Source organism: Hemiscyllium ocellatum, chromosome 23 (genome assembly GCF_020745735.1).
Source record: "Hemiscyllium ocellatum isolate sHemOce1 chromosome 23, sHemOce1.pat.X.cur, whole genome shotgun sequence".
In the NCBI taxonomy this organism is placed as follows: Eukaryota; Metazoa; Chordata; class Chondrichthyes; order Orectolobiformes; family Hemiscylliidae; genus Hemiscyllium; species Hemiscyllium ocellatum.
Window position 1 is genome coordinate 40,070,640 of NC_083423.1, and position 27,606 is coordinate 40,098,245.

At 37.9% G+C, this 27,606-nt stretch overlaps 1 protein-coding gene across 4 annotated transcripts in view; it reads right to left on the reverse strand.

Moving 5' to 3' along the window:
• Nucleotides 1-1,817: 1,817 nt before the first annotated feature.
• Nucleotides 1,818-27,606, reverse strand: part of apaf1 (apoptotic peptidase activating factor 1) — a 196,665-nt gene continuing 170,876 nt past the window's right edge. For all 4 annotated transcript variants that reach the window (XM_060842926.1, XM_060842922.1, XM_060842924.1 and 1 more), the window contains one exon: nucleotides 1,818-2,477. In XM_060842926.1, the coding sequence (XP_060698909.1) occupies nucleotides 2,331-2,477 (147 nt within the window). In that variant the 3' untranslated portion in view covers nucleotides 1,818-2,330. The remainder of the gene's footprint in view (nucleotides 2,478-27,606) is intronic.

Genomic DNA, 27,606 nt, shown 5'->3' on the forward strand with positions numbered 1-27,606 from the left:
GGACTTTTGTTGTTATAAAGCAAATTTCCATTTGCTGTTACGCGATTCCATCCCTGGCACTACCTGAACAGCAAAACCCAGCCTCAGGATCCTCTGTCTGCAAAATGCACACTGTGTGTTCAGCTAAAACAGAAATGCAATCAGCTCTGCAAACCTTGAAACTTAGTTTGAAACTGGGAATTGTAATCTACATTTAGGAGGAACTTTATTTCAAACTGTGGGAGAATCTTGGGGAGGATTGGACTTCTGTGTTGGCATCACATGGGCAGTCAGCTCACGCACTTTCTGGTGAAGAGCATCTTGCAAAGACAATGCTTTGGTCAGTTATTTTTGTGTTAAAATGTTAAATTTACTGTATCATTAAAATATATGATATAAATATTTACTTCGACTGTGCTATTGTTTGCATTAAAATATTATTTTTGTTTTGATTTTTACTGAACTTTTTGGCTGTTAACCCCTAACCCACCTGTTTTTCCTCATTATTTTCATTGTGCGATTTTCTATAACACGGTGTTGCACAGGAATGCAACTACCTGTATGGTCAACGGACTACATCACCCACTAAGCACACATTTATCCGAAGTTAATTCTCTCAGGAATCTCTCATCCTCATAACATTGAAGTAGTATTAAGTCTGCACTTGCAACACTAAAGCACGCAAGACTATAGGCCAAGTACTAGAAAATGGGATTAGAATAGTTAGGTGGTTGTTTCTAGTCAGCATGAATCTGATGGGCCAAAGGGTCTTTTTTCTGTGTATCAGATGTCTATGACTATTTATTCCTAAAACAGCAACAAATCAATTGAATCTGGTTGGAATGCACTAATCAAAAGCACGGCCATTATAAATTCCATGTTCACATTGTCTGTATTGAAATTTTCTTCGGAAACCTATCAGCTGTAATTGTAACCTCTTGTAAGTGGCAGGGCTGCAAAACTTTCAGTTTTTGCATGTTTTGCTTCTCAGCCTATAGTGCAGAAAAACCTCTTTGTTAAAATGAACTGTACTTCTTTGCTTGTCATATTTTCTTAGGTTTTAAATAATAAACAAATGTAAGGGCATAATCCATAGTTTAAAAATGGGTACTGTGCTTTATTGCAATTATTTTTTGGCTTCTCTGCACTTTTCACAAAACCATCACCTCGTCCACACTATACGTGAGCAAATAATGAGTGTTCCATCGAAGGTTAGCACGAATAACTGAAAAATCAAAACAATGTCGCTTGCAATACTTCTGTGATACTCTTCTGCTGAGTAGTAAACAAAATTAATCTTAGTTGCAGCTACGGTTACAATATTTAAAAGACATTTGCACAAGTACATGAATTGGAAAGGTTTAGAGGGAGATAGGCCAAACACAGGCAAATGGGACTAGTTTAGTTTGGGAAACTTGGTCAAATGAACTAGTTGGACCTAATGACTCTATTATGTATTATGATGTGACTGGATAAATGATTGCTTTTTGAACTAAGTACATGGTTCAGAATCTGGTAATTCAGACCTGTTTCTTTCATCCACATTAAGGGAACAACAGAAGTGGCAAGTCACATCTTGTCACCATGATTCTGAAAGCAGCTGCATGGCAAGCCACTATCTGGCATGTAGCTTTATTCTAAAGAAACATCACAATTCAAAAAAGACTATTTAATACATAATTCACACACAAAGGCAGAATCCATAATTTAAGAATTGTGAAAATTTTAATTGTTTCAAGTATGAAAATAAAAATCAGTAGAAACAACTGAAACAGATCTATTATAAATATGCACAACATTCTGTAAATTAAACACTGAATTCATTGTGTAGATCTCTTTTCAAGTCTGAATTATAACATGATCTGAACATTTTTGTTGAAGACTTATGAAAAGTTTCAGATATTTAATACAACACCCTTTCAGAACAGAAGAAAGGTCGCAGAGAAGAAGGTAATTGTTGATTGAACAGCACCAAGCACATAATGCAAACTGATCATGTAGTCTAAACCTTTGTAAACTGCTTACTGCACTCCAAATCTTCAAATCTGCACTGCCACACAGTTTCAAAGCAATAAAACATCAGCAGTGCAATCACAGGACCCAGAGTTTGTGAATAATAGAAAAAAGCATTACACACTGTTCTGGCTTGTTGTATCCTCTTGGCACTTTCCCATTAAGCTAAGCTCTTCAAAACATCCAATGGCTCAGTAGCATAATGTTGTGCATGAAAAATCAGAAAATGCAATGGCTCTCGTTTCAAATTCAAAGACAGCATTTTAAGTGCAATAAATACAAGCCCTCCAGTGGCAATACAAAAGCTTTGTTTCTTTTTACCCCCAGAATAAGGAGTTTCAGTTTATCATTTTCAAGATGTAGAGTATTCCAATACTATCAATAGTTACATAGGTCTTGAAGTCAGATGAAACATATATGGACTTCAGGTTTGTCCCATTAGTGTAGAATGTCTGCAGAGATTGTCCAGTTTTCATATCCCACCACTGTAAAAGAAAAAAGCATTGTTTTAGTTGTGATCACCTCTGTGAACAACTGTTATCATTAATTGGTGGCACATGGAATAAAATCTCCATTCTTTTTTGATTTTATTGCTTCTATTGCGTCATTGAGAAACTAAGGTAAAAGACCAAGATCCAAAGAATAGTCTCATTTACTCACATGCTTGAGTAAAATTTCAAACTAACTGGTGATAGGGAGAAAATTAACTTTGAATGAAGAAATCACAATCGACCATTTTGTGCAGTGTCTCTGGAATGCCAGTGGTGAGCACCAAATGACACTTTGCTGATGAAACTTGGTCTCAATTGATAGCAAGTTTCACTTGGCTGAATTGGCTGTTTACTCAATATTCTAGTAACATACCAAGGGGATTGATTGGCTGGGTGACTTGTGATGCAGAGTTACACCAATGGCATTGGTTCAATTCCTGCACTGGCTGAGGTTACCTAGAAGGACTCTCTGTTGCAACCTTGCCCGAGGCGTGTTGGCCTTCGGTTTAAACGCTCATGCAGTCTATGGTCTAGTAGGATTATGCTGTCTTTACCTTTAATAACATGCAAATCTCAGCTTAATGCTGAATAATGCTTTCAGTGTAATTAAAAATAATTTAGCTCATGGTAACATTTAAAATAATCTATTTTACTATTACATACATGCCCAATTTAGTTTGATTAAAAACAATGCAAGTATTTTGAAATCGTTTGCCTCTTTAAGTGGACTGTGCGAAATGATAACATCAATACCTTGCACCTTGCTGGAGTTTGCATAGTAAGCATACCTACCTGCTTTCCCAAGCACAAACGTGTAATTATAGTGAAACATTTACACACATTTCAAAATAAAATGTAAAACTTCACAATTTATGTTCAGTATATTAGTCGTCCTTGTGATAAATCATTTTAAAATCTGGAAACCTTCACTCAGAACTCTCAAATACTTAAATAATGGCTCTATTTCTCATGACAGTTCATACATGCAATAATCCATTTTGAATAATGCAGCATATGGACAAATGTGTAGAATATCTGGGAAACATGCCAGATTTTTTAGGTGATTATTTTGTTTAGAAAGGGATAATATTGGCGTATTACAGTAAAATACAGGCTATGAATATAAAGATACAAAAAAGCCTCAGGATGACCAAGCTGATTTACTAATACATTTTTTCTCCAACATTTTCATTGCATTTAACACTTGTAGGAGAATATAATTTTCTTTTCATGTTTATTTTCCAGTCGGCTGTAACAAGTCCTGGAAAAACATTTTTTTTAAATGAGTAAGATGGTAGCCTTGTGCAATACTGGTTGACCAGGGTAAATACTAAAATAGAAATCAGAGGAGATAATATTGACCCACATCCAATACTGATCTATCACTTGAATGAATGGACTGCAGTATTTCAGCAATAATATTACTGCGCTTGCAAGCATGTGACATGGGTTGGCAATGATGAAGCCAGGTTTCAGGAATCCAAGTTATATGGAAAGAAGAATTCAGGCTGGTGGAAAGCTTTTTCTGGAGTTTCCCAGCGGTTAGCATTGGCATCTTTGCTTTTCCTGATATATCATAAGGTCCTAGGTCTTAGTGTGCAGGGGACAATTTCAAAGTTTGCAGACAATAAGAAATTTGAAAACATCAGAATCTCAGGAGAACATTTGAAAAGAAAAGTTGGTGGAACGGTTGGATTAAATAAAAACTGAAAGAACTGCAGATGCTGTAATCAGAAACAAAAACAGGAGTTGCTGGAAAAGAGAAATCAAAGTTAATGCTTCCGGTCCAGTGACCCTTCCTTAGAAACATTAACTTTGATGTCTCTTCATAGATGCTGCCAGACCTGCTGAGCTTTTGCAGCAATTCCTGTTTTCGTATACAGTATTAAAGGCTTTATTGATAGGAGTACATAGCATAACAGCAAAAAGATGATGTTGAACTTGTATAAGAAACTTACTAGATTGCAGGTGCTTTTTGTGTACAATGCTACACTATAGGGATTTCCAAAAACATCTCTTAAATATAATAAAGCATTTTCGAAGTGTTCTCATTCTTACCCTGCAGGAAACTCAGCAGGCCAGTGGCAAGGTTTCACAAACAACAGTGTTAATATTGAGCTTGTTTTAATAGTATCAATACTGGTGAGGGCACTGACAGGACTGTACCTTGAATTCTTGTAGGTTCCCCTGAGGGCAGTTCATCTTATCCTAAAAGTATACCTTTAACATAACAGCCTTTGCAATTAAATGTTAGCCTAGATCACATTCTTGTCTGTGGAGACAGAGGAAAAGGTATTAAGTATACCAAGCAATAATAGAAATCGAAGAAAATGAACTTATTCTCTGATTTTCTATATACAATTCTACTGGATATTGATATAAGCCTGTCTGGTTCCTGATTACGTGTCATTTATGTTTCCGCCAAATCAGATTTCAACTGCTATTTCAACAAAGGCTTGTTGATATTTCTGGACATCAAGATGTTAGCAGGACATAATGGCAGGCGGTGACATATCAGGCCTGGTTTCTTTTAAGATGTTACTGTACATTATGCCTTTACCAGACTGTGAAATTTCATGCAAGGGTCTGATATTAAGCTACAATCCCAACACATTCCAGTCATCTGTCTTACAGTACCCATTTGTATTTGAATCATTCTTTGTAATTCTGGAGTTTGGGTGCCAGCTTGAGGAAACATGCTTCTGTTGAACAATGGGAATTTGTTTTAGATCACAGACTGGAATGAGCAATATGAGAAGTAAGTTTCAGCCCAATGTTCCATATAAGACTAACTGCTTTATGTCTCTAAACATTACTCAACTTGAGACATGTGAATTCCTTCCTTAAGCGCATTGTGGGTCAACGTACAGCAGGTGGACTGCAGCGATTTAATTTGACAGCTCACTAGCACTTTCTCAAGGGCAACTAGGGATGAGCAATAAATGCTGGCCCGGCCAGCAAATGTTCACATCCCAAAATCGAATACTAAAAAAAAGTTATTACTAAGGTATAAAGGTGGTTGAACCTCTATGACCAGATCATGTGTATCTCAAAGCTTTGTGGGAAGCTAGGGAAGAGATTGCTGGGCCCTGGTTAAGACATTTGTATCATCAATAGTCACAGGTGAGGTGCGAAAGACTGGCGATTGGCTAACGTGATGTCTTTATTTAAGAAAGGTGGGAAGGAAAATCCAGAGGATCATAGATCAGTAAGCTGATGTCAGTGGTGGGCAAGTTATTGAGTGGGATATTGAGGGACAGGATTTATATGCACTTGGAAAGGCAAAGACTGCTTAGGGGTAGTTAACATGGCGTCAGAAATAGAGTCTCACTGACTTGATTGAATTTATTGAACTGACAATGAAGATTGACGAAGGCAGAGCAGTGAAAGTTGTCAATGTGGACTTCAGCAAGGCATTTGATAAGGTTCTGCATGGTAGACTGGTTAGCAAGGCTAGCTTACATGGGACCTGGGGGACCCAGCCAATTTGATACAAAATCGGCTTGAAGGTATGAGACATAGGTTGGTGGTGGAGGGTTGCTTTTTGGACTTTGGCCTGTGACCAGCAGTGTGCTGCAAGGATCGGTGGTGGATCCACTACTTTTCACCGTTGGCAATAAATGATTTGGAAGTGAATAAATGAGATATGGTTAGTAAATTTGTAGATTACACCAAAATTGGTAATGCAGTTGATACTAAAGGCTATGTCAGCATACAACAGAACCTTGATCAGATGAGCCAATGGGCCGAGGAGTGGCTGATGGAGTTTAATTTAGAAAATGTGATGGGTTTCTTTTGGTAAGACAAAGCTGGGCAGGATTTATACGATTAAAGGTAGAGCCCTGGGGAGTATTGCCGAACAAAGGGATCTGGGGTGTAGGTGCACAGTTCCTTAAAAGTGGAGTCGCAGGGTGGTGAAGGCCGTGTTTGATACACTTGCTTTCACTGGTCAGTGCATTGAATATAGGAGTTGAGTGTCATGTTACAACTGTACAGGACATTGATAAGGCCATTTTTTGAAGACTGTGTTCAATTCTGGTCTCCCTGTTATAGGGAATATGTTATTAAAGTTAAAAAGGTTCAAAAAAGATTTACAAGGATGTTGCTGGGATGGACGGTTTGAGCTACAGGGAGAAGCTGAATAGGCTGGGGCTTTTTCCCTGGAGCATTGGAGATGAGGGTGACCTTATTAAAGTTTATAAAATCATGAGGGGCATGGACAAGGGTGAACATCCAAGGTCTTTTTTCTCAGGGTAGGAGAGTCAAAAACCAGAGGGCATATGTTTAAGGTGACAGGGGATATATTTAAAAGGGCCCTGAGGGGTAACATTTTAAAGCAGAGGGTGGTGCATATATGGAATGAGCTGCCAGAGGAAGTGGTGGAGGCTGGTACAATTACAACTTTTAAAAGGCATCTGGATGGATATATGAAAAGGACAGGTTTAGACAGATATGGGTCAATTGCTAGGAAAACGGACTAGGTCAGATTGGGATGTTTGGTCAACATGGACAGTTGGACCAAAGGGTCTATGTCCATGCTGTATGACTCTAAATGGCGAACCTCAGGGAGGCATAATTTTGGTGTACACAAATCAGAACTATAGTTTTTCAGCTCGTCATTTGAAACCTCACCAGGGGATACTTGCTATGGAGTCTGGGAAACAAAGTCTGGGTGCTACATTGATCCAAAAGCTGGGTCCATAAAAAAAAATTCAAGTTGCACACTTCTATAACTGCCCATCAAAAGTTACAAATACCAAGAACTTTACAACCAATTTCTTTCTTAAGGTGTCAGCAAAATGGACTAATGCACAATTTTGTAAACTATAATAAATACTCGCAAAATAATAAATGTGAAGGCTTGTTTCATTGTATTAACCATAATTAACACATGATCAAAGTAACAATGAAGAATGAAGTATTATTTGTCCAAGTGGAAGAAATAAGTTAGTTCCTTGTCCAGATATTTGCATTTTAAATTATTTGGCTTAAAGAACTTTTGCTGCTCTGAGTCTCACTGTAATAAGTATCAAACAAACTGCATGGGTTTAACACGCACAGGAGAAATACAGCAATATATATATGGCTAACACTACTTTGGATTACATTCACTGCTGTTATAACAAAGCTGATTAATTATACATATCTAACACTGTCAAACTGCAGTATGACAGCTTTAATACATTTCATTTCCATGAAACATTTTTCAAAATATACAATCACTGGTGAAACAAGGATGCAGAGAGCTAATACCATAGTCAGTTACTCAGACCTTACTGATTTGTATCAACATTGACTTTCGATAATGACAGATTCCTTCAATTTAAAGATCATTTCAAGGCAATAAAGCCATTCTTTTAGAAGGAATTGGCTAAATATGTTAGAACTGCATAAGTAGTTCGTCGAACTCATACCCAAATAAAATCCATGCAACCTCTGAAAAACAGTCGTTATTTCTAGAAAATCACACCTAGGGATATCTCTGCCATGGAATTTTCCATAATGATGGCTGTCAGATACTGAACTCTAAACTGATGTATTAAGGCTGTCACATAGATGGAGAGGAATTTCACATTCAATCGGGTGAGGTTTGTGGGGTAAAAAAGCAGCCTGCAGTGTGGAACTAACATGCTGTGGATCTTAAAGATTTGTTTGCTAATGGCAGACCCTCTGGCAAGTTATCCATCATTAGGTTTGCTCATACCAATGCATGTTAACTTATTCTGACCACATAAGAGGAGAAATATTGGAAGATATTTCATTCTCCCAATGAAACAGCTTTGTGGCATGATTCCAAAATCTGGAAAAACCTTAGGGATTACTGAATCCTACTCATAATTAATGTTAAGCTCAGGTAATTAAGAAATTGCTGCCATCACCCCCCAATGCATTAAATATTGTAACGTAATCACTTTCTTCTACGTGAAAGATGCCCAAGCGTTTACTTCGCTGTCTAATCTGATTTCATTTCATTGATAAAAGATCATATCAGCAAAGATAACCAAGTTATGAAGAGAACATTAAAAATGAAACACTGGGTAAATAGTAGGAAATTATTGATCAGTCATTCAGAGACCATTCCAAGTTTGCTCACAGGACTTTATGGTTTATTAATATACAACTCAGTACATTAGTGTGGTAGCTTCCCTGAAAGAAATGTCCTTTTATTGGACTTCTGTTCAATCTCAATTTACTGCAATATTCTTCATGTTGCGTCAGTTTAATCTTTGTTGATTCATCAGGTGAGGTGGCACAGGGCACCTGATCTAATACGGTAATTGTGACAACAAAAAATTAAAGTCTTTGCCCATATTATAAAATGAGTTACTATTGCTCAGAATCATGGACACTGAATAAAATAAATAATTTTAAAATTATATTATATTGTATTCCAGGATTTCTTGACTGGATTGGGCAATTCCAGCCATTAGCGAGTTTTGAGAAGATTTGTAGCTTAGATTGAGGTTCTGATGTAAGTTTGCTTGCTGAGCTAGGAGGTTTGTTTTCAGATATTTTGTCACCATGCTAGGTAACATCTTCAGTGAGCCTCTGGAAGAAGTAATGGTGGCATGGCTGGCTTTCTATTTATGTGTTTAGGTTTCCTTGGATTGATGATGTTATTTGCTGTGGTGACATCATTTCCTGTCCATTTTCTCAGGGGGTGGTAAATGGGATCCATGTCAAATGTGTTTGTTGATAGAGTTCTGGTTGGAATGCTATGCTTGGAGGAATTCTCGTGCATGTCTCTGTTTGGCTTGTCTGTGGATGGATGTGTTGTCCCAGTCGAAGTGGTGTGTCCTTCCTCATCTGTATGTGAGGATATTAGTGGGAGTGGTTCATGTCATTTTGTGTCTAGTTGATGTTCATGTATCCTGGTGGCTAGTTTTCTGCCTGTTTGTCCAATGTAGTGTTGTTACAGTTCTTGCAAGGTATTTTCTAAATGACATTATAGAATCATAGAGATGTACAGCATGGAAACAGATCCTTCAGTCCAACCCATCCATGCCAACCAGATATCCCAACCCAATCTAGTCCCACCTGCCAGCACCCAGTCCATATCCTCCAAACCCTTCCTATTCATAAACCCATCCAAATGCCTCTTAAATGTTGCAATTGTACCAGCCTCCACCACTTCCTCTGGCAGCTTATTCCATACACATACCACCCTTTGTGTGAAAAAGTTGCCCCTTAGGTCTCTTTTATATCTTTCCCCTCTCACCCTAAACCTATGCACTCTAGTTCTGGACTCCCCGACCCCAGGGAAAAGACTTTGCCTATTTACCCTATCCATGCCCCTCAATTTTGTAAACCTCTATAAGGTCACTCCTCAGCCTCCAATGCTCCAGGGAAAACAGTCCCAGTCTGTTCAGTCTCTCCCTAAAGGGCTTTCAGGTTCATTAGCTGCTGTTTTAGAGTGTTGATGGGTTTGTGGGCTACCATGATGTCAAGAGGTCCGAGTAATCTGGCAGTCATTTCTGAGATGTCTTCTGGTTGGAATGCTATGCTTGGAGGAATTCCCCTTCTGATGTAGGGGAAAGTGGCTAGGGTTTCTGGAAGTGTTTTGCCTGCTTGTTTGGGTTTGTTGCTGAGAAATCAGTGGACTGTGTTCATTGGGTACCCATTCTTTTTGAATACACTGGATAGGTAATTTTCCTCTGCTCTGCGTAGTTCCTCTGTGCTGCAGTGTGTAATGGCTTGTTGAAATAACGTTCTAATGCAGCTTCCTTTGTGGGTGTTGGGATGATTGCTTCTGCAGTTCAGTATATAGTCAGTATGACTGGTTTTCCTTGTCAACAAGTGGCGATAGACCCGATCCCACAACTAGAGAACCAAATTACAACCCTACTCAAAAACCTTCAAAAATCTGGAGAAATAAATAAGACCAACTTTTAAAAAATGAAATCAGATGATCCAACACACATTTCTACAGGTTACTGAAAATTCACAAACCAGGAGCCCCCTCAGATCCATAGTCTCGCTACCTGAAACACCAACTTACAGATTGACCAAGGAGCTACACTAAAGACTAAAACACTTAATAGAAAACTCACGCCACTCCATCTGCTCCACCCAAGAATTCCTGAAGACACCAAGATAGAAGAGGGCGAAATTTGACGTAACAGCCCTGTTCACATCCATCAACATCAACCTGGCCAAGGAAACACTGACTGCATTATTAGAAGAACCAAAGACACATACAAACATCACCAACTTCATCAGCAAGGACAATGTCATCAAGCTAGTGGACCTATGCCTTACCACTTCACCTTCAACAACAAAACCTACCGACAAACTAATGGAACACTCTGGGAATGCCAATATCAGGGTTCTTAGCAGAGGCAGTAATGCAGGATTTTGAACAAACAGCTCGCCAACCATCCAAACCAAACTTTGGTTCCACTCTGTGGACGACACCTTTGTCATCACTAAACAAAACAAATTAGAGGAAACCTTCAAGACCATCATTAATACCCTTACTGGCATAAGATTCACTAAAAAGGAGGAAAACAACAACAAACTGCTATTCATAGATGTCACAGTAGAGCGAACAGCCAATGGCGAACTTCGAACCAGTGTCTACAGAAAAACAACACATACTGACCATATACTGAACTACAGAAGCAATCATCCCAACACCCACAAATGAAACTGCATTAGAACATTATTTCAACAAGGCGTCACACACTGCAGAACAGAGGAACTATGCAGAGCAGAGGAAAATCACCTACACAGCGTATTCAAAAAGAACGGGTACCCAATGAACGCAATCCACTGATTTCTCAGCAACAAACCTCAACACGCAGACAAAACACTTCCAGAAACTCTAGCCACTCTCCCCTACATCAAAGACATTTCAGAAATGACTGCCAGACTACTCAGACCTCTTGGCATCAGGGGAGCCCACAAACCCAACAACACTCTAAAACAGCAGCTAATGAACTTGATCGATCCGATACAGACAAACAAAACTAATGTCCTTTACAAAATACTTTGCAAAGAACTGTAACAAACACTACATTGGACAAACAGGCAGAAAACTAGCCACCAGGACACATGAATGTCAACTAGTCACAAAGAGACATGACCCACTCTAACTAGTATCCTTACATATATATGAGGAAGGACACCACTTCAACTGGGCCAACACATCCATCCTAGGACAAGCCAAACAGAGACATGCCTGAGAATTCCTAGAAGCATGGCATTCCAACTGAAATTCTATCAACAAACACATTGATTTGGATCCCATTTACCACCCCTGACAAAAATGAACAGGAAATGATGTCGCCACAGAAAATAACATCACCAACCCAAGGAAACCTAAACACAAATAGAAAGTGGGCAATGCCACCAGTGCTTTATCTGGAGGCTCACTAATGTTACCTAGTATAGTGACAAAATGTCTGAAAACAAACCTTCCATCTCATTGAGCAAACGTACATCCCAATGTCCAGGCATTTTTTGCGTACTTTTGGGAATTAAGTGCTGTTTTTATAATTGCTCTGACAATTCTTTCTATCTTGCAGCCATTAATATTAGTTCTGGGCCAACGCTTCATCTCTATAGTCATTACCAATCCCTTTGCCCTTTGTTCTATGACACTGATAATATCTGACCTCTCTCACCCTTTAACCCCAAAACCCAAAGATGCTGGAAATCAGAAACACACAACAGAAATTGCTGGAGAAATTCAGCAGGACTGGCAGCAGCTGTGGAGAGAAACCAGAGTTGCCACTTCAGATTCAGTGACATTTTCTGCAATTTATATTTGTGGCTCTGATATTCCCTTTCGTTCCCTTCTACAGTATAAATCCAATCACATTTCCAGCTCTCTGGAAAAGATTTGAAGACAAGAAAATTATAACTTTGTTTCTCTCTCCACAGATGCTCCATGATCTGCTGAGTTTATCCAGAGATTTCTGATATTTATTCTTTCTTGCTATGTCATTCAAATCCTTTTATAACAAGCTGTGCGTTAGGATCTTCACCAGCAATGAAGACATTCATTGGTAGATGTTCATGGTGAGGAGCTCCTTAGGGAGACTGTCCATGTGCCATATAAAAAAATGAATAAGAAAAATACAGTAACTGAAGAGACAGGATCTTTACAAGAGCTATCTAATTAACAATTCTTTGATGTTGATGTTTTATTTCTCAGTATTTACATTTATTTTATGTTGTGGAAATTTTGCGATATACGTTGTTTTACAAACAATATTTAATTCTTCACATTCTTTAGCACACAAAGAATTCCTCCTTTTAGTTCTTCCCCATTTGTGTTTCTGAACCTTGTTGATATTTTGGTTTTTGATGTCTAATGCAGAAAAACATGCAAGACAGACCTGACCAGTAGCAACAATTAATTGTGATTCATTCACACTTGAATTCCTATATACATCGTGTTCTCTCATTATCAGTGGATTTAATTCTCTGATTAAGGAAATCATGCTGATTATCCCAAATGTTCCTTTGGAACAAATGAAACCTTAACATTCCAAACAGCTTCATCTTCAGCTCTTATATAATGTATGTGTTTTTTTTAAATACAAATAATAAATACCTCGTAGTTACCCCATATCAAGAATAAATTTTACAACATGCTCCTTGGAGTCACAATTTCCTTTATTAAGTCAATCAGGTCACCTAGAAGGCTTCATATTTTCTTTACATATTTCAGTCAGACTATAAATATTTTATCAGAACCTTATTAAAATACTGCACTCTCAGTTTTCATCTTGCTTAACTAGAGAATAGATTTTCTTTGACAGCATCTTTTAAACCTGCAACATCTACCACAAGGTCAGCAATATTTGGGAACACCACCACTGCAAGTACCCTTCCAAGCAAAATAGCACCCTGACATGGAATTATGTTGCTGTTCCTTTACAGTCGCTGGGTCAGAGCCCTGGAACTCACTTCCTAAAAGCACTGTTGATGTACTTACAGTCCAAGGACTGCAGCCATTCAAGAAGGCAACTTGCCATCCACTTGTTAACAGCAGATAAGAAACAGGCAATTAATGATGGCCTAGTCAGCGTTGTCCACATAATAAATAAACAAAATGTTGGAAATAATAACTAAATGCATCAAGTACGTTATATAATATCTAGCTTCTATTTTCAAGACTTAGATTAGAATCACAAATATACAGCATGGAAACATACCCTTCAGTACAACTCATCCATGCTGAACAGATATCCTAATTTAATCTAGTCCCATTTGTCAGCATTTGGCCCACACCCCTCGAAACCCTTCCTATTCATGTACCCCTCCAATTGTCTTTTAAATGCTGTAATTGTACCAGCCTCCACCACTTCCTCTGGCAGCTCATTTCATACTCGCACCACCCTCTGCATGAAAAAAACTGTCCTTTCGGTCCCTTTAAAATCTTTCCCTTCGCACCTTAAACCTATGCCCTCTAGTCTTGGACTCTCCCACCCTGGGATAAAGACTTTGGCAATTCACCCAATCCATGTCCCTCATGATTTTATAAACCTCTATAAGGTTATCTCTCAACCTCCGATGCTCTAGAGAAAAAAGCCCCAGCCTCTCCTTGGTTTTAAACAGATGAGTTAATAATAATGCAGATGATGTCAATTTCAGTCCCTGCTCCCTCCCTTGAGAAATATCTTTTGTCAATCTAACCTATTGATTCCAACCTGTCTCTTTTGTTGCTACAATTTTTTTATTTATTACTTTTTTTCCATGGCATATGGATAGTCAGCTCCCTAAGGAGCTCCCCACCATGAACATCTATCCATCAACATTTTCTGCTATCCATAGTTTTTGCTGTGGAAAAGATCTACAGAAATCTAGATCTCTATTTTCTTTCAAGCTTGGCTTCGTATTCTGGATTGTTTTCAATATCAAGTAGGCATTTATTGTCTGAATTGCAGTATGATAGTCATTAGCAATGCACCTATTATATGTACACATATGAAACTAGCTACAAATAGGTTAGGTCTAGGTTACCAATTTAAATTCAATTTTACTACAAGCTTTGCTGTCATAGAAACCAAGGGTGAGAATCACCATTATTTGATAAGGTGAGCTAGTTTGAATAAAGAGTCATCGTTGGAGATCTCATTAGTGTGCAGAACAGGCTAGTCATGACTCTGACGTGTATTAGCATATTTAAACATCATGATAAGAAATAAGAACAGCTGCACAGAATGTTGATTTTCAATGCTTGTTAATGGGTCTAATTAACTGTCTAAAACATAAATTAATGACAATAGAATAAATGAAATCTGCGTGTGGTGTTAGTGTACCAGAGATGGGATGTTATGGGGAGGTTAGCACTAGTTTGAGAAAGATGGTTCTCTTAATTCCTCTCAAACTAGGAGGTAAGAGTAACCAAATATAGCCAGAAAGCATGTTAAAGCTCATGGGGCTACTGGAAGGTAGATTCGTGTCAATCTAAAGTTTAAGCAAAGACACAACAGGGTATTTTGAAATTCAGTAAATCAGCATAGGACTAAGAGGCTTTAATCCCTGAAACGGTACAATTAAACACATTGATTAAGTTCAGAACAATAGGTGGTGACAAAAGATTAGTTGACAGAAAAATCGCATTAAACAATCCCAAAGAGGTTTGTGAAATTGTGAAGGTTTGGACAATGAGAACAGAAAGAGTGAAAGAAAGGATGAAATACCAGTTTACACAAACTCCTGCCTGATCTAGACCAATATTCAATACTTGTCACTGTTGCCTGTTTTTGCTGTATAGCTAGTGATGTTACACTGCATCTTAATGTCTTCCAAACAGTCAACATCCAACAGATTGACTGCACTCAGATCCTGATCGATTAATTCAAAACGATGACTTTCAAGTAATTTTTTAGGTTAAATTCAAGGATTCCCAACTGTCTACACCAGGGTCTTCAGCCTGATATGAAGAAATGGCTGAAGTATCAAATATTGCAAAGGCTGTGCACCCAGTAACACCCTGGCAATAGTACTGAAAACCTGTGCTCCAGAATTAGCTGCCCCCTTTCCTCCATCCCCAACTCGCCAAACTGCTCCAGTACAGCTACAACACTGGTATCTACCAGGTAATGTGAAAATTGCCCAAGTACAAATAGTCCACTATCAATCTGGTTGTTACATTTCTGAAAATCATCTGTGGGTGCAGTGTACAGAAATAATATTTCTTAATCAACAGGCCAAGGTCAACAGTCAAATGCTTTCTCCTTTTGACAATGGCATATGAACATGCATTAGACTAAAAACTATCACAAAATAATATGATGATGATCCTTGAACTTGATGTTCAGCTGCATTCATCTCTGGAGCTGTTTACAGCGGTTGGCAAAGTCAGACAATTTCACAGGCAGCAATCCCTTAAAGTGACAGGCCTGACAATGTAGATCCAAGGAAGGATGAAGTCAATAACTTAACAACTTTCACAGCTACCACAGTACAAGCCAAAAATTGATTTAAGCATCTCTCTAAAAGCATGGAAGATTACACAACTATCGTATCATAGAATTGGCCGATATGCTGCTGACATCACTGGGGGTTTTGGGCGGGTGGGACTTAAATATGCCAGTTCAACCTATTTTTTAAGCAGACTGTCTAGATAGTGTCATGGCTTAGTAAAGCTTACTTTGTTGTGTTGTGAAATTGACAGTTGAGTATTCCACTGTTTGAAATAGAGGAAATCTCTAATAAGATGTTTTAAAATTAGGAAGCACCCTTTTTCATATTAAATAACTAATAAAATTTTCATTAGGTGAATCTGTACTTCTGTAATATTTCAAATTTTAAAAATTAATAACTGCAATTTTGATTCCATCCAATATTATACAAACATGTGCTGGGCATAGGCAAGTCAAACCAGAAAGGTAACAATAGCTTTCCTCCATGATAATAAGCAAAAAGACTAAAAATAAATCTTTTTGGTCAGAGAATTTACATGTAAAATAAATATTAACTATGCAGCAAATCTGTAATAATATAATTACATGTAAACACATGAGCTTTCCACATATTTGCAAAGAGTGTGCATCTTCCCCTGCCCCATCTTTTCTAGGATTTTCTTTAAAAACAGAACAACCTTCTGACTAACAAAACTGTTTCCAAAATAAAGAACTTGCATTGGAATGCTACTTGTTGTGATGTGAAACATACATTTACAATAGTTCTGATGTATATACATTGGTAAGAATGTGATCTTATTAATCAAAAAAGGCTTCTGAATCAATATGAATACATAAATAAGATCTGAAAGCATTCCAATTTTTGAGGACCAGCTTTATAAGTAGTAGATACCATAGATCAGGCATAAACTGAAATGGATTAAGGTATTTTCACCTCATGAGAAGAGATTAAATTATTCAATCCACATTTCAAAAGACATTTGTAAGACTATCCTGGCATGTATGATGTAACTGGGCATGATATAAATATATTCTGTTTTATAAAATTTGTTTATTGATTATCCACCACCTTTTATTTCAAAATAAATGTATTTGCTTCATTACAAATACAGGAAATCTTGCTAAACTTGATTATAGCAATAAAATCATACCAAAAAAGGTATTTTGGCAATTATGACATGTAAAACAGAAGTCTGTATTATTACCTATTCTATGTGGTTCATAAGCTTTGCTTTGATCTTATTACTTTTTTCCTCTCCACTTTAGTCCTTAGTGCTATTTTGCACTACAGAGGATGATCTGTTTCCATGCTTTTTTAAATCAGGGGGATGTACAAACAGTACTTCCAAAATGAAACTTAAACATTGTCCTCTTGCCTTTCAATTGTTTCAGTGCAGCCTAGCAATACGACGAGCAGTGTGATATGTAAAGACTTTAAGGAACATGAGGGAGTGTAGTTGGTAACCAGGATGAAAAAAATTAAAAAGCGTATCTGAATCTTCTCAGAAAAGTTAGCAAAATCACTGTTTCCAATCACTATTTGTTTCAATATTCCCATTGAGGCCTGCCGTAAAGAACTTGTGTATTAAGAGTCAAGACATTAACTCTGCTTTCTCCCCACAGATGCTTCCAGGCTTGCTGAGTTTAACCAGCAATTACTTTTGTGAATTTCAGATCTCCAGCATCCACAGTTCTCTGTTTTATATTAAACAGCTACTTGGTATGAAATTAACCCTGTAAATGTATGCTCAAAGCATTCTGTGTGTTTCAATGACGGTTTCAAAGACTTTCATCACATTGTGTTTATCATGACTTAAAAAGTATCTAAAAACACTTTACCTATAATGTATATAGAAATGCAGTTGTATATGAAAGCAATCATAGAAGTTATTTTCACATGGGAAGAAAACACAAACAGCAATGCAATGAATTGTCAATTACCCTCTCAATGTCGGAATTGGTTAAAGGATGACTGCTAACCAAGATAAACAAGAGTCCCATACTGAATAAATAGTCTGCCAATAGTCGTTGATCAAACTTTAAAGTGATAAGTGAAATTCAACGCAGCAAAGTATGATGTAATTGAAAGATCGAATGGTGGTGTGTACCATGCAGGAGGTCTAAAGATACCTAAAAATACCATGCCAGGTACCATTGTTAGTGCAACTACTGAGAAGCACTGTTGTTCTACTCCACTTGACACATATATGGTCTTGTCTGTTACCTTAACGCCATTCTGTTCTGAAGAAATCACTGGACCTGAAACACTAATTCTGCTTTCTCTCGACAGATGCTGCCAGACCTGCTGAGTTTACCTAACAACTTCTGTTTTTGTTTCTGATTTCCAGCATCTGCGGTTCTTTTTTATGTTCAGTACATAAATTGCACATGATGCTACGTTATCTTGGTAATGTTCTATAAAGTTGGTAAGCTAAGACAGCCAACCCCTCATAAAAGGATGCAACTGACATTTCAGAAACAAATCAGGAGATAGTTGGAAGTACGATCAGTGAAATGATCATCATATTTAAAGAAACTACTGAGGAATACAGCACATACTTTGGGTCCAGCAGAATTGCATCCTAGTTGTTAAATGACCTGCAGCTGACACCAATGGTCTGGGATCGCAACAAAGGAAGAACTTCACAAGCAAGATATCAGAAAGCAGCACAAGGTTCTATTTTATAATACACAGTTGTATGAATATTAGCTTCCAGTTGTATTGTTGAGCTTTGCTATCCATGTAGATTACTACAGAGCACAACAAAACAATCTTTATCCCATAGTTGACAGCAAACATATTTCGTCAAAACTTTCGTCTTGCACTCAACAGGATAATTCACAAGAATGCCAACGAAATGGAAAATCAACATTTATTCTGTGTAACAGTACCCAGTCTTCCTTAGTTTACCTAGGAAAAGCAAAGTATTCAAACGTTTCAGCAACAGGTGAAGTAAGCTGTTTTTGCTATATCTATATAGTAGGAACACAAGTGGTTTTCAACAATACCTGTCACCAGGCCAAAAATATGTTGTATCACACAAATGACTAAAGGGACATGTGAATTTCGCTGCTGGTGTGTCACTGGATATGTTGGCTGTACGTGCCAAATATTGACAGATCATATCAAACAGAATGTTCCTTTGGTAGCCTGCAACAAGCTAGGTACTGCGTGAACCCAACCAGATCACACTTGCAAAACTCACAACTTAGTGTCCAACATTAGATGTGTTTTTGTAATTTGATAACTTTTGCCCATAATCCTGTGTGCCTGAGAATCACACTGACAACCAATTTACAACTGTCAGCCAGCCTTGCAGTGTGGCATACTGGAAGCGTACACTACATGCACTGGAACCTACATATATTAAGAAATAGGGGTCTGATCTTTGCAGACAGAAATAACATGCCACAATGTGTTTATTTCATCTCAACAAAATAGGTGACAGCCATCCTCTCCTTCATTTCTCAGGGCAACACCCTAACCAATCAGTGTTGAAATTCCTTTTATTGGAGTCTAATGAAAGTCTGGCAGTTAACTGTCAATCACTGCATTCTTCATTGCAATGTATCTCCTAATCAGAGACCACTTGCCAGGCAATAAAGGTTCTCATTTCATACATATAAATGGTGTTTCTTTCTTTTATAGGTATTTCTTGCAAATTGGCCTGGTGAGTGCAAGATAAAAGCTTAAAAAAAATCAGTCTTTTCCAGCATTACTCAAGTTATGTACTATCAAATAACTCTCTTAAAATATACTCTTTCCTTCAGATCAACATTTAATGGCTTGATGTACTAAAAACAGTCATTGGTAATGCAATGGTGAAGAGCAATTTTTGCTTCATTTCAATTCTTACTATATCAAGACAATTTTAACGTACAACACAGACATATCTGAAGATCGGAGAAGCAAGGTGTCAATGAATTAAGGGAGCATGATGAGTATTCTTTTCAAAAAACGTATTCACATTTGTAGACCGAAGCATTGTACCTTTAAAACATCACTGTAGGCCCAATTAAATTTCAAATTCAATATTCACTTGTAACTGAGAACCAGTTTCTATGTGTCCCAGTGCACTACTAAATATAAATCGTTAATTAGACATCACTTGTTTTAGCAATTTTTTAAAAAAGTGCTCATTAAGTTGAAGAATGACAGTGAAAAAAATGGAATGCTCTCTTTTCAGCATACAGTGCACCTCACTCAATGCTCCGTATTGGTCCTCTGCATTGACTTAGAGGAAAAATTGAAGAAATCTATTCCAACATAGGCTATATAAATTAGGGCATTACCAGTCCACATTCTGGACTGGATTATGCTGAACACAATGTATGTAAACAGGAATCCAGTGATAGGAAATGATGCTTATAGTATGAGAAGTATAGGTGCATCTTGCTATGCCAATTTAAGTTCAATAAGCAGAAACTGAAATCGGCAGAGAAACAGCAGTTTTGGCATTGTCTGTGGAAAACAGACTTAATGTTTCCAGTCCAGTAATCCTTCTTCAGAATTGATTGCAGCCAGGAAAAAAATGGCATATATACACTGAACGAGAGTGGGTGGTATGTGTAGGTGGTTTGTGTGGGTGACATGTGGTGATGAAATAGAGAATAAGCAATACATGGAGATTATGAGTAGGTGAAGGTGACTGTAAAAATGACCCTGAACTCCTGGTTGCCTGCCACTTCAAAACATCACTGTGCTCTCCAGCCAACAATTCTGTCTTGGGCTTGCTGCAAGTCTCGGTGCAAAATGGGAAAACAGCAGCTCATTTTCCATTTGGAGACTCTGCACCCTTCAGGGGTCAATATTAAGTTCAATAAGTTTAGGGCCTGATCACCTTCTTCCATGTTCCTTACCTGCCTCAATATTCCAGGTCCTGTCATCATGTGGACTGCTTTCAGCAGAAGCAACCCATTCTCACCTACTTACAGTTCCCATTACCAGCTCTTCTTTCTCCCTGGCTTACCATTACCCATCCCTTTGTCTATTGAACCATTTTCCTCTCCCTTGGGTTGTCTCCAACTATTGCTTACACCTTTTCACCTCCCCCCACCCCCCAACTACCATAAGCTCCCTACCTTTAGCATATATACCTTTTCCTAGCTACAATCAGTTCTGAAGAAGTTTGTCTGGACACAAAATGTTAACTCTGCTTTCTCTCCACAGATCCTGCCAGACCTGCTGAGTTTCTTCGGGAATTTCTGCTTTTGTTTCAAATTTCCAGCATTTGAATTTGTTTTAGTTTAGGTTCAAAAAGCAAATAGATTGAACTTCATAATGTAGAGAATTATGTTTATGAATCTTTTGTGTTTTGTTTACATTCTTACATTGGATGATTCCCTAGAATACTAATACAATTGCTGTTTGTGCAGTTCGATAGATAATACAGCAATTGTTTTAATATTTTAGAGAACCACATCCAATTGTAACCAGTCTTTAAATCTGTTACTTTTTTGTAGTTATTAAGACAATTCTATTGGCCTTTTTAATGTGACTTTGTCATATGAATCCAGGTCAGGCTATTAGAATAATTTTATCTATAATTTTACCTGAATTATGCTTCCAAGTATACTTCTGTTCAAGAAAACAGTTTAAGTTGATAAATTTGTATGTGCAAGCATTCAGTCAGAGAACCTGTGCTTTCCTGTGTGGGTCAACCACATTTCCCATAATTTAACCTGCCTCTACTTCCAAGGAAAAAGCTTATTTTGACCAATTTTTAAAAATATATATACAAATAAAAGCTGTTACAATCTGGTTTTATACTTACAGCAAATTTACCTCACATAATTACATATTGGAGTTTTTGAATGCCTTCTTTGCGGAATCATGGTCTGGAGAAATGGAAGTGCTTACCATTGCTGGGAGCTTGCTGCATTCACACTACTGGCTCTGTACCTAAAGCCCCGCTGCACACCACTTTAGATGCTGCCAAACTGGAACTGGTCCTCATACTTGAGCATTACCATGGAGGATATAGTCCAGAGGAAAGGAGAGCTCATTCTGTGCTTCCTGAACAGGGAACTGGATATTATGGTGGATGAAGTGATGTGGAGGAGGGCAGTCCTCTTACCTGCAGGCTGCCACAGGGACCATGTCTCCAGGCCAGGACAGATCTGCACCCAAATTGCAACTTGGGTGAATATTGGGTGAAAAATCACTGTGCTAAAAAGTAATGTAAGTTACACAGAGGCTGTAAGAGCACAAATGACACAAGTCATCGTTGAAGTCAGTGAATGCACGCTAAGAAAGCAATGCAAAGTAAACAAAAGTTGGCAATTTCCAATTAAATGCAAAGTGAGTGAACACTAAGAGAAACATGTGTTCCTGTGGACAAAGCAACTCAGCAAAACCATATATCACTGAGCTCTAAAGTACAACATTTAAGGGCTTAGGTGGTGTGAGAGTTGGTCCAAGAAGGATGGTGACCATGGAGGATACAGGGATGTTGTTGTAAAGAAGCAGTTAGATAACGACTGGTACAAGTATGTGCTGAACTGAAATTGCAGATACCCTCTCTGACTTACATCAGGAATTTGCATTGTCTCTCTTCTCGGGGAATGACAGGACTCTTGGAAGTCGTGTTTAAATAAGGGAATTTATGGCTTTAATGAGATGTATATACATGGAAATGAGATAGTTGCCTCCAAATGGGGAGATTCTGAATTCACCATTAATGGCTTGAGGGAGAATATTATAAAATGTTTTCTCAATTTCGAGATTCTCATTTCTAATTCTTTCTGTACTTTCTTGCCATTACCCCTGCCACACATGAGGGGACTATTTCACCCCATGTTGCTCCTTCCATAGATGTGACCACATTGATAAACATTTCTATTATTTTCTGGTTTTATTTTGCTGCTTTTAAATTGCTTGTGTTATTGACACTGTTGTTGATCTGGTACTATTTTGATTCTCTATGATACAACTTGGACAATGCCAAGGCGTGACAATTTATTGTGCACCTTGTACGCTATTCTAGTGGATACACTTGCATGATTAAAAGTATGATAGTGTGTGTGACAGTCTGTGTCACATGCTTCGCATAATTAAAATATGTGTTGGTTAGATTAACAATAAAGGCCAGCTCTGACAATGCAGTGAAGCATTAAAAGAGATGAGAGATTAAATTTTTTAAAGTTATGGAGATCATTCACATTGTTGATCCCAGAAAATATCAAAAGTAACATCTGATATTCAGAATTTAAGGTGTGAAAGTGAAAGGCAGGAGGCTTAGAGGGCTTTTGTGGACATACTTTTCCATCCAGATGGTAGTGAGGGTCTGGAATGCATCGGCTTGGAGGACATTTAAGGCAGGAAATTTCACAACCTTTAAAATTACTTGGATGACCACTTAAAGGGTCATAACATTCAAGGATATGGGCCTAGTGCAGGCAAGTGGGACTAGTGTAGATAGTTGTACATTTTTGGTGGTAACAGACTCAATGTTCCAAAGGACTACTTCTGTACCGTATGATTTAATGATTCTTCTCTCATTCCACTTTTTCCATTTTTAATCAACTTTTGTGATTGCTCTTTGCTGGTTTATAAAATACTCCAAAACCTCAGGCTTTTTACAGTTTTTTGTAACATCAAAAACCTCTTCTTTTGATATTACATGTAATTCTAACCCTAATTTTGAGTGAGTCAGAGATGGGCCTTTGTAGCTGAGTTTTTGTTTTTCAGTGGGCACATCATGAATAAGAGTCAAGATTAGAATGGTGCTGGAAAAGCACAGCGGGTCAGGTAGCATCCGAGGAGCAGGAAAATTGACGTTTTGGGCATTCTTGACTCCAATCTCCAGCATCTGCAGTCCTCACTTTCGCCTACATCTACAACAAGGATACTCTGGCTAAATTTAAGGGTCAGCCTTTTGGAGCTGTGATGGAAAGAAATATTTTCTCTGTGCAGATGATGCAACTTTGTTACTCTCTGCTTCAAGAAAGTGGATGAAGTGCAGTCATTGAAGAAATTTAAGGCAAGGGTAGCTATATTCTTGAGGGCAATGGAATTGCATGTTATTGGGATTAAATGGGAGTGTTGAATTCAAAACTCAAACAAATTAACAATAATCTTACTCAATGGTGGAGCAACAAATGGTCTACTTCTGCACCTAATATTCCGGTTAATTCTCATCCATATTTCTTTACCCAATTAACGTTAATCACTCCTTTGCTCATACCATTGTATTAAGCTTAAGATCCAGGTTTTTTATGTTGGAGTATGTCACTTTTAAACTTACATGAATTTCAATTCTGTTATGGTCATTATTTCCCAGTGGAGCTTTTACTGTGACATTACCAATTAATCCTGATTCATTACACAATACTACACTGAGATAGGTTTATTCTCTAATTTAATCCACAGCATATTACTTCAAGAAACTATTTGTGGGCGGCACGGTGGCACAGTGGTTAGCACTGCTGCCTCACAGCGCCTGGGACCCGGGTTCAATTCCCGACTCAGGCGACTGACTGTGTGGAGTTTGCACGTTCTCCCTGTGTCTGCATGGGTTTCCTCCGGGTGCTCCGGTTTCCTCCCACAGTCCAAAGATGTCTGGGTCAGGTGAATTTGCTAAATTGCCCGTAGTGTTAGGTAAGGGGTATGGGTGGGTTGCGCTTCGGCGGGTCGGTGTGGACTTGTTGGGCCAAAGGGCCTGTTTCCACACTGTAAGTAATCTAATCTAATCTATTAATTTATAGAGCTTTTTGCCAATTGACTAATCCCAGTCTCTTTGAAAGATTAAAATCTCCAATAATTATTACATTACTCTGGTTCCAATAATTTATTGTTTCATGCTCTGCCCAATGTTATAACTATTAGGGATCTATTATCTACTGCTAACAGCATTTCCTGACTCTTGCTATTCCGAGTTTCCATTCATACAGATTCTAATTCATGACCTTTTAAGGTTCTTTCTCATGAGTGCCTTTAGTCATCTTTTACTACAAGAGCCACCACCTCTCTCTGCTGGCATTCTGCCTATCTCACCGAAATATTGCACACTGTGTTATATACTGGATCCCTTTATAACTATCACTATAATGGCAACGAGATTTAAAACAACAGATTGGGCCTGTTGGCAAACTCTTAAGTCCCAAACTCAATGTGAATTATGGTTCAAAAAATGAAAAGCAATTGCCTGATCCTGTGCACTACCAACAATTAAACTTGTTTGAAGCCATAAAGTGATGCATATCACAATGTCTATTGCAATCAAACATAAAACATTTGCACAGTAATAGTTATTCGGTAATACAAACACTATATTGTTGAGCATGGAAGGAAAAGAGATAATTCAAATGGACAGCTTGCAAATTTCACTCGTAAGCAAATGAAGCTTGAAAGAATATCTCATTTAATTATTTCCCTTGGCAATGTGAACAGTTGCCAGCAGAAGGTGACCTTCCTCATCTTATGTTTAGATTAAATTTGAACTAACAACACACTGGTATGTAGGGCAAAATTTTATGTATTCTTACCTGCACAAGTTGTTTTACATAGTACACACTCAAATATTTGCGTCTTTGTGACAATTAGGAAATTAATTTCTGCTTAAGTTTAAGAACACAGCAAGTTGATGAGGAAGGGCACATCAATTTGTGGCCACATAACTTTGATTGCATTATTAAAACCTCATTCAGTGACCTACAGTTGACTGTCATTACTGAATATCTCACTAATAACATTTTGGATCATTAGCACTGATCAAAAACGGAACTGACCAAGCCATCTAAACAATGCAATTACAACGGAAGGTTGCGGCTGGGAATTCTGCATCAGGTAATTCTCCTCCTGACTCCCCAGAACATGCCTCTTATCTACAAAACAGAAGTCAGACGTGTGACAGAATACTTAACTTGCCTGGATGAGTGCAACACCGCTAACAACAGAAACAACAAGCAGGACAAAGCAGCCTGCTTGATTGCCGCCCGCCCATTGCCTTAAACATTCACTACCATTACTAGTGCACAGTGGCAACAATGCGAAATGTCTAACTATTGCACAGCTGCAGCATGTGCACATTTTACCAACAAGTACCTCAAATCTATGACTTCTACTGCTAGGAGAAGTTATTTGGGAATACCATCTATAGGTAGAATAACCAAAATCCCTGAGCAGCTGCTTCTCTAGTAACAGATTGGGTCTCTTTCACATTTGCTGCTGAGCGCTTCGGTATGACCCTACCAGGATTAAACATGTGAGAGAAAGTCAGTGATTGCAAAAGTAATAAGTATGGTAGCAAAGAAATAAAAGACAGGGAGATGTCAGGGAAGTACTTAACTAGGATGCCAAGGCAAGGTTTGTCATCTGTCTGCTTGCCTGGGGTGGGATCTGTTTACTAGGGTGTAGGGGAAAGAAACCGACTACACGCTGGGTCGGAGTTTATCATGGAATTGAAAGGAAAGGTGAGGTTACAATGGGTGGGAGAAGAAGGTTGGGGGGGAGCTGCAAAGGCCAGTGGAAGGGGGAGACTGCGAGAATTGGGCAGAGCAAAGCTTCAAGGCTGAGAGAGGGGGGAAGCTGCAAAAGGAGAGAGAATGTTTTTAAAAACAGAATTAGAATAAGAAACATTCAGCTAACTCAGAGCCCCCAGAAAACTTGAAATCTTTGAGGTAATGAATTTCTTGCAACCAAATGTGGAATCTCCAGCTTAAGGTTGCATATCTTCAACAGCTACTGTGCAAGGAAACAAAGTAGTGGGCTGCTATTATAACGAATACTCCGAATGCTAAATTTAAGCCTGAAATTGAGAATTAAATGCAGTAAAAAAAAGGAAGCAAAAATCTTTTAGTTTTGTGCAATGGAAACACAATTAGCTATGACTTCTGTTATGGTGTCAGCTGATGTTATTACTGCACCAGAATGAAATCCACCTTGACAGATCATATTTTGCTTTCTTTTAATTAAACAAGGTTAAAACAAGTACACAATACTGTAGGCCTTGTTTTAACAATAAAACTGGAATTTACTTTGCAAAAGAAAAAAATAAAATTGAATAAACCAAACTAATCACAAATATTACAATCTGAAAAGTTTTCAAACAGTAAAAATACAATCCTCCATCTATCCCGACAACTTATCTTTATAGTACTCAAACACTAGAAATAATTTCCTTCTCTACCATTTCTGCATGTTTGACTTAACTGTTGCTTTCAATTGCATCACTCGTCTGGAGGTTTTGGTATCTTCTTCCTTGAGTATTCACATAATTGAGCTTAGAATTTCTAAGCTTTGAGTAAGTCCTTTGTGGTTCTAACCAAACACTTCTGGTCAAACAATTCTGTTAGTACTCAGGACCTTATAAACCTCTTTCATTCTATAGTCTGACAGTTTCCTGCATTTCAGTTTAAAACATAATGAAAACAGCAGCCTCCTTCTGAATACTAACAATTTCAAAACAACCATATGTAAAAGAGAGACAGGATTGCTCTGTTTGAAGGGGAAGTCATGAATGCATGTAACATATTTCTTGAAAATTATTTCAGTTGCATTTCTGTGCTACTAAGATGAGAATTTAGTATTGGACATATGGCTAATATCAATAAAGTCAAAACACTAAACTTCACAGAAAAGTTATTAAAACTACTTGCACAGTTACTAGACGTTGTTTTGAATGATCCTAAGAGTCAAGTGCATTGCTGTCGATCTGTAGCCATATGTAGGCCTGAATCGGTAAGGATGGCAGACTCCCTTCATTCATGAACCAGATTGGTACTTACAAAAACCAATGGTA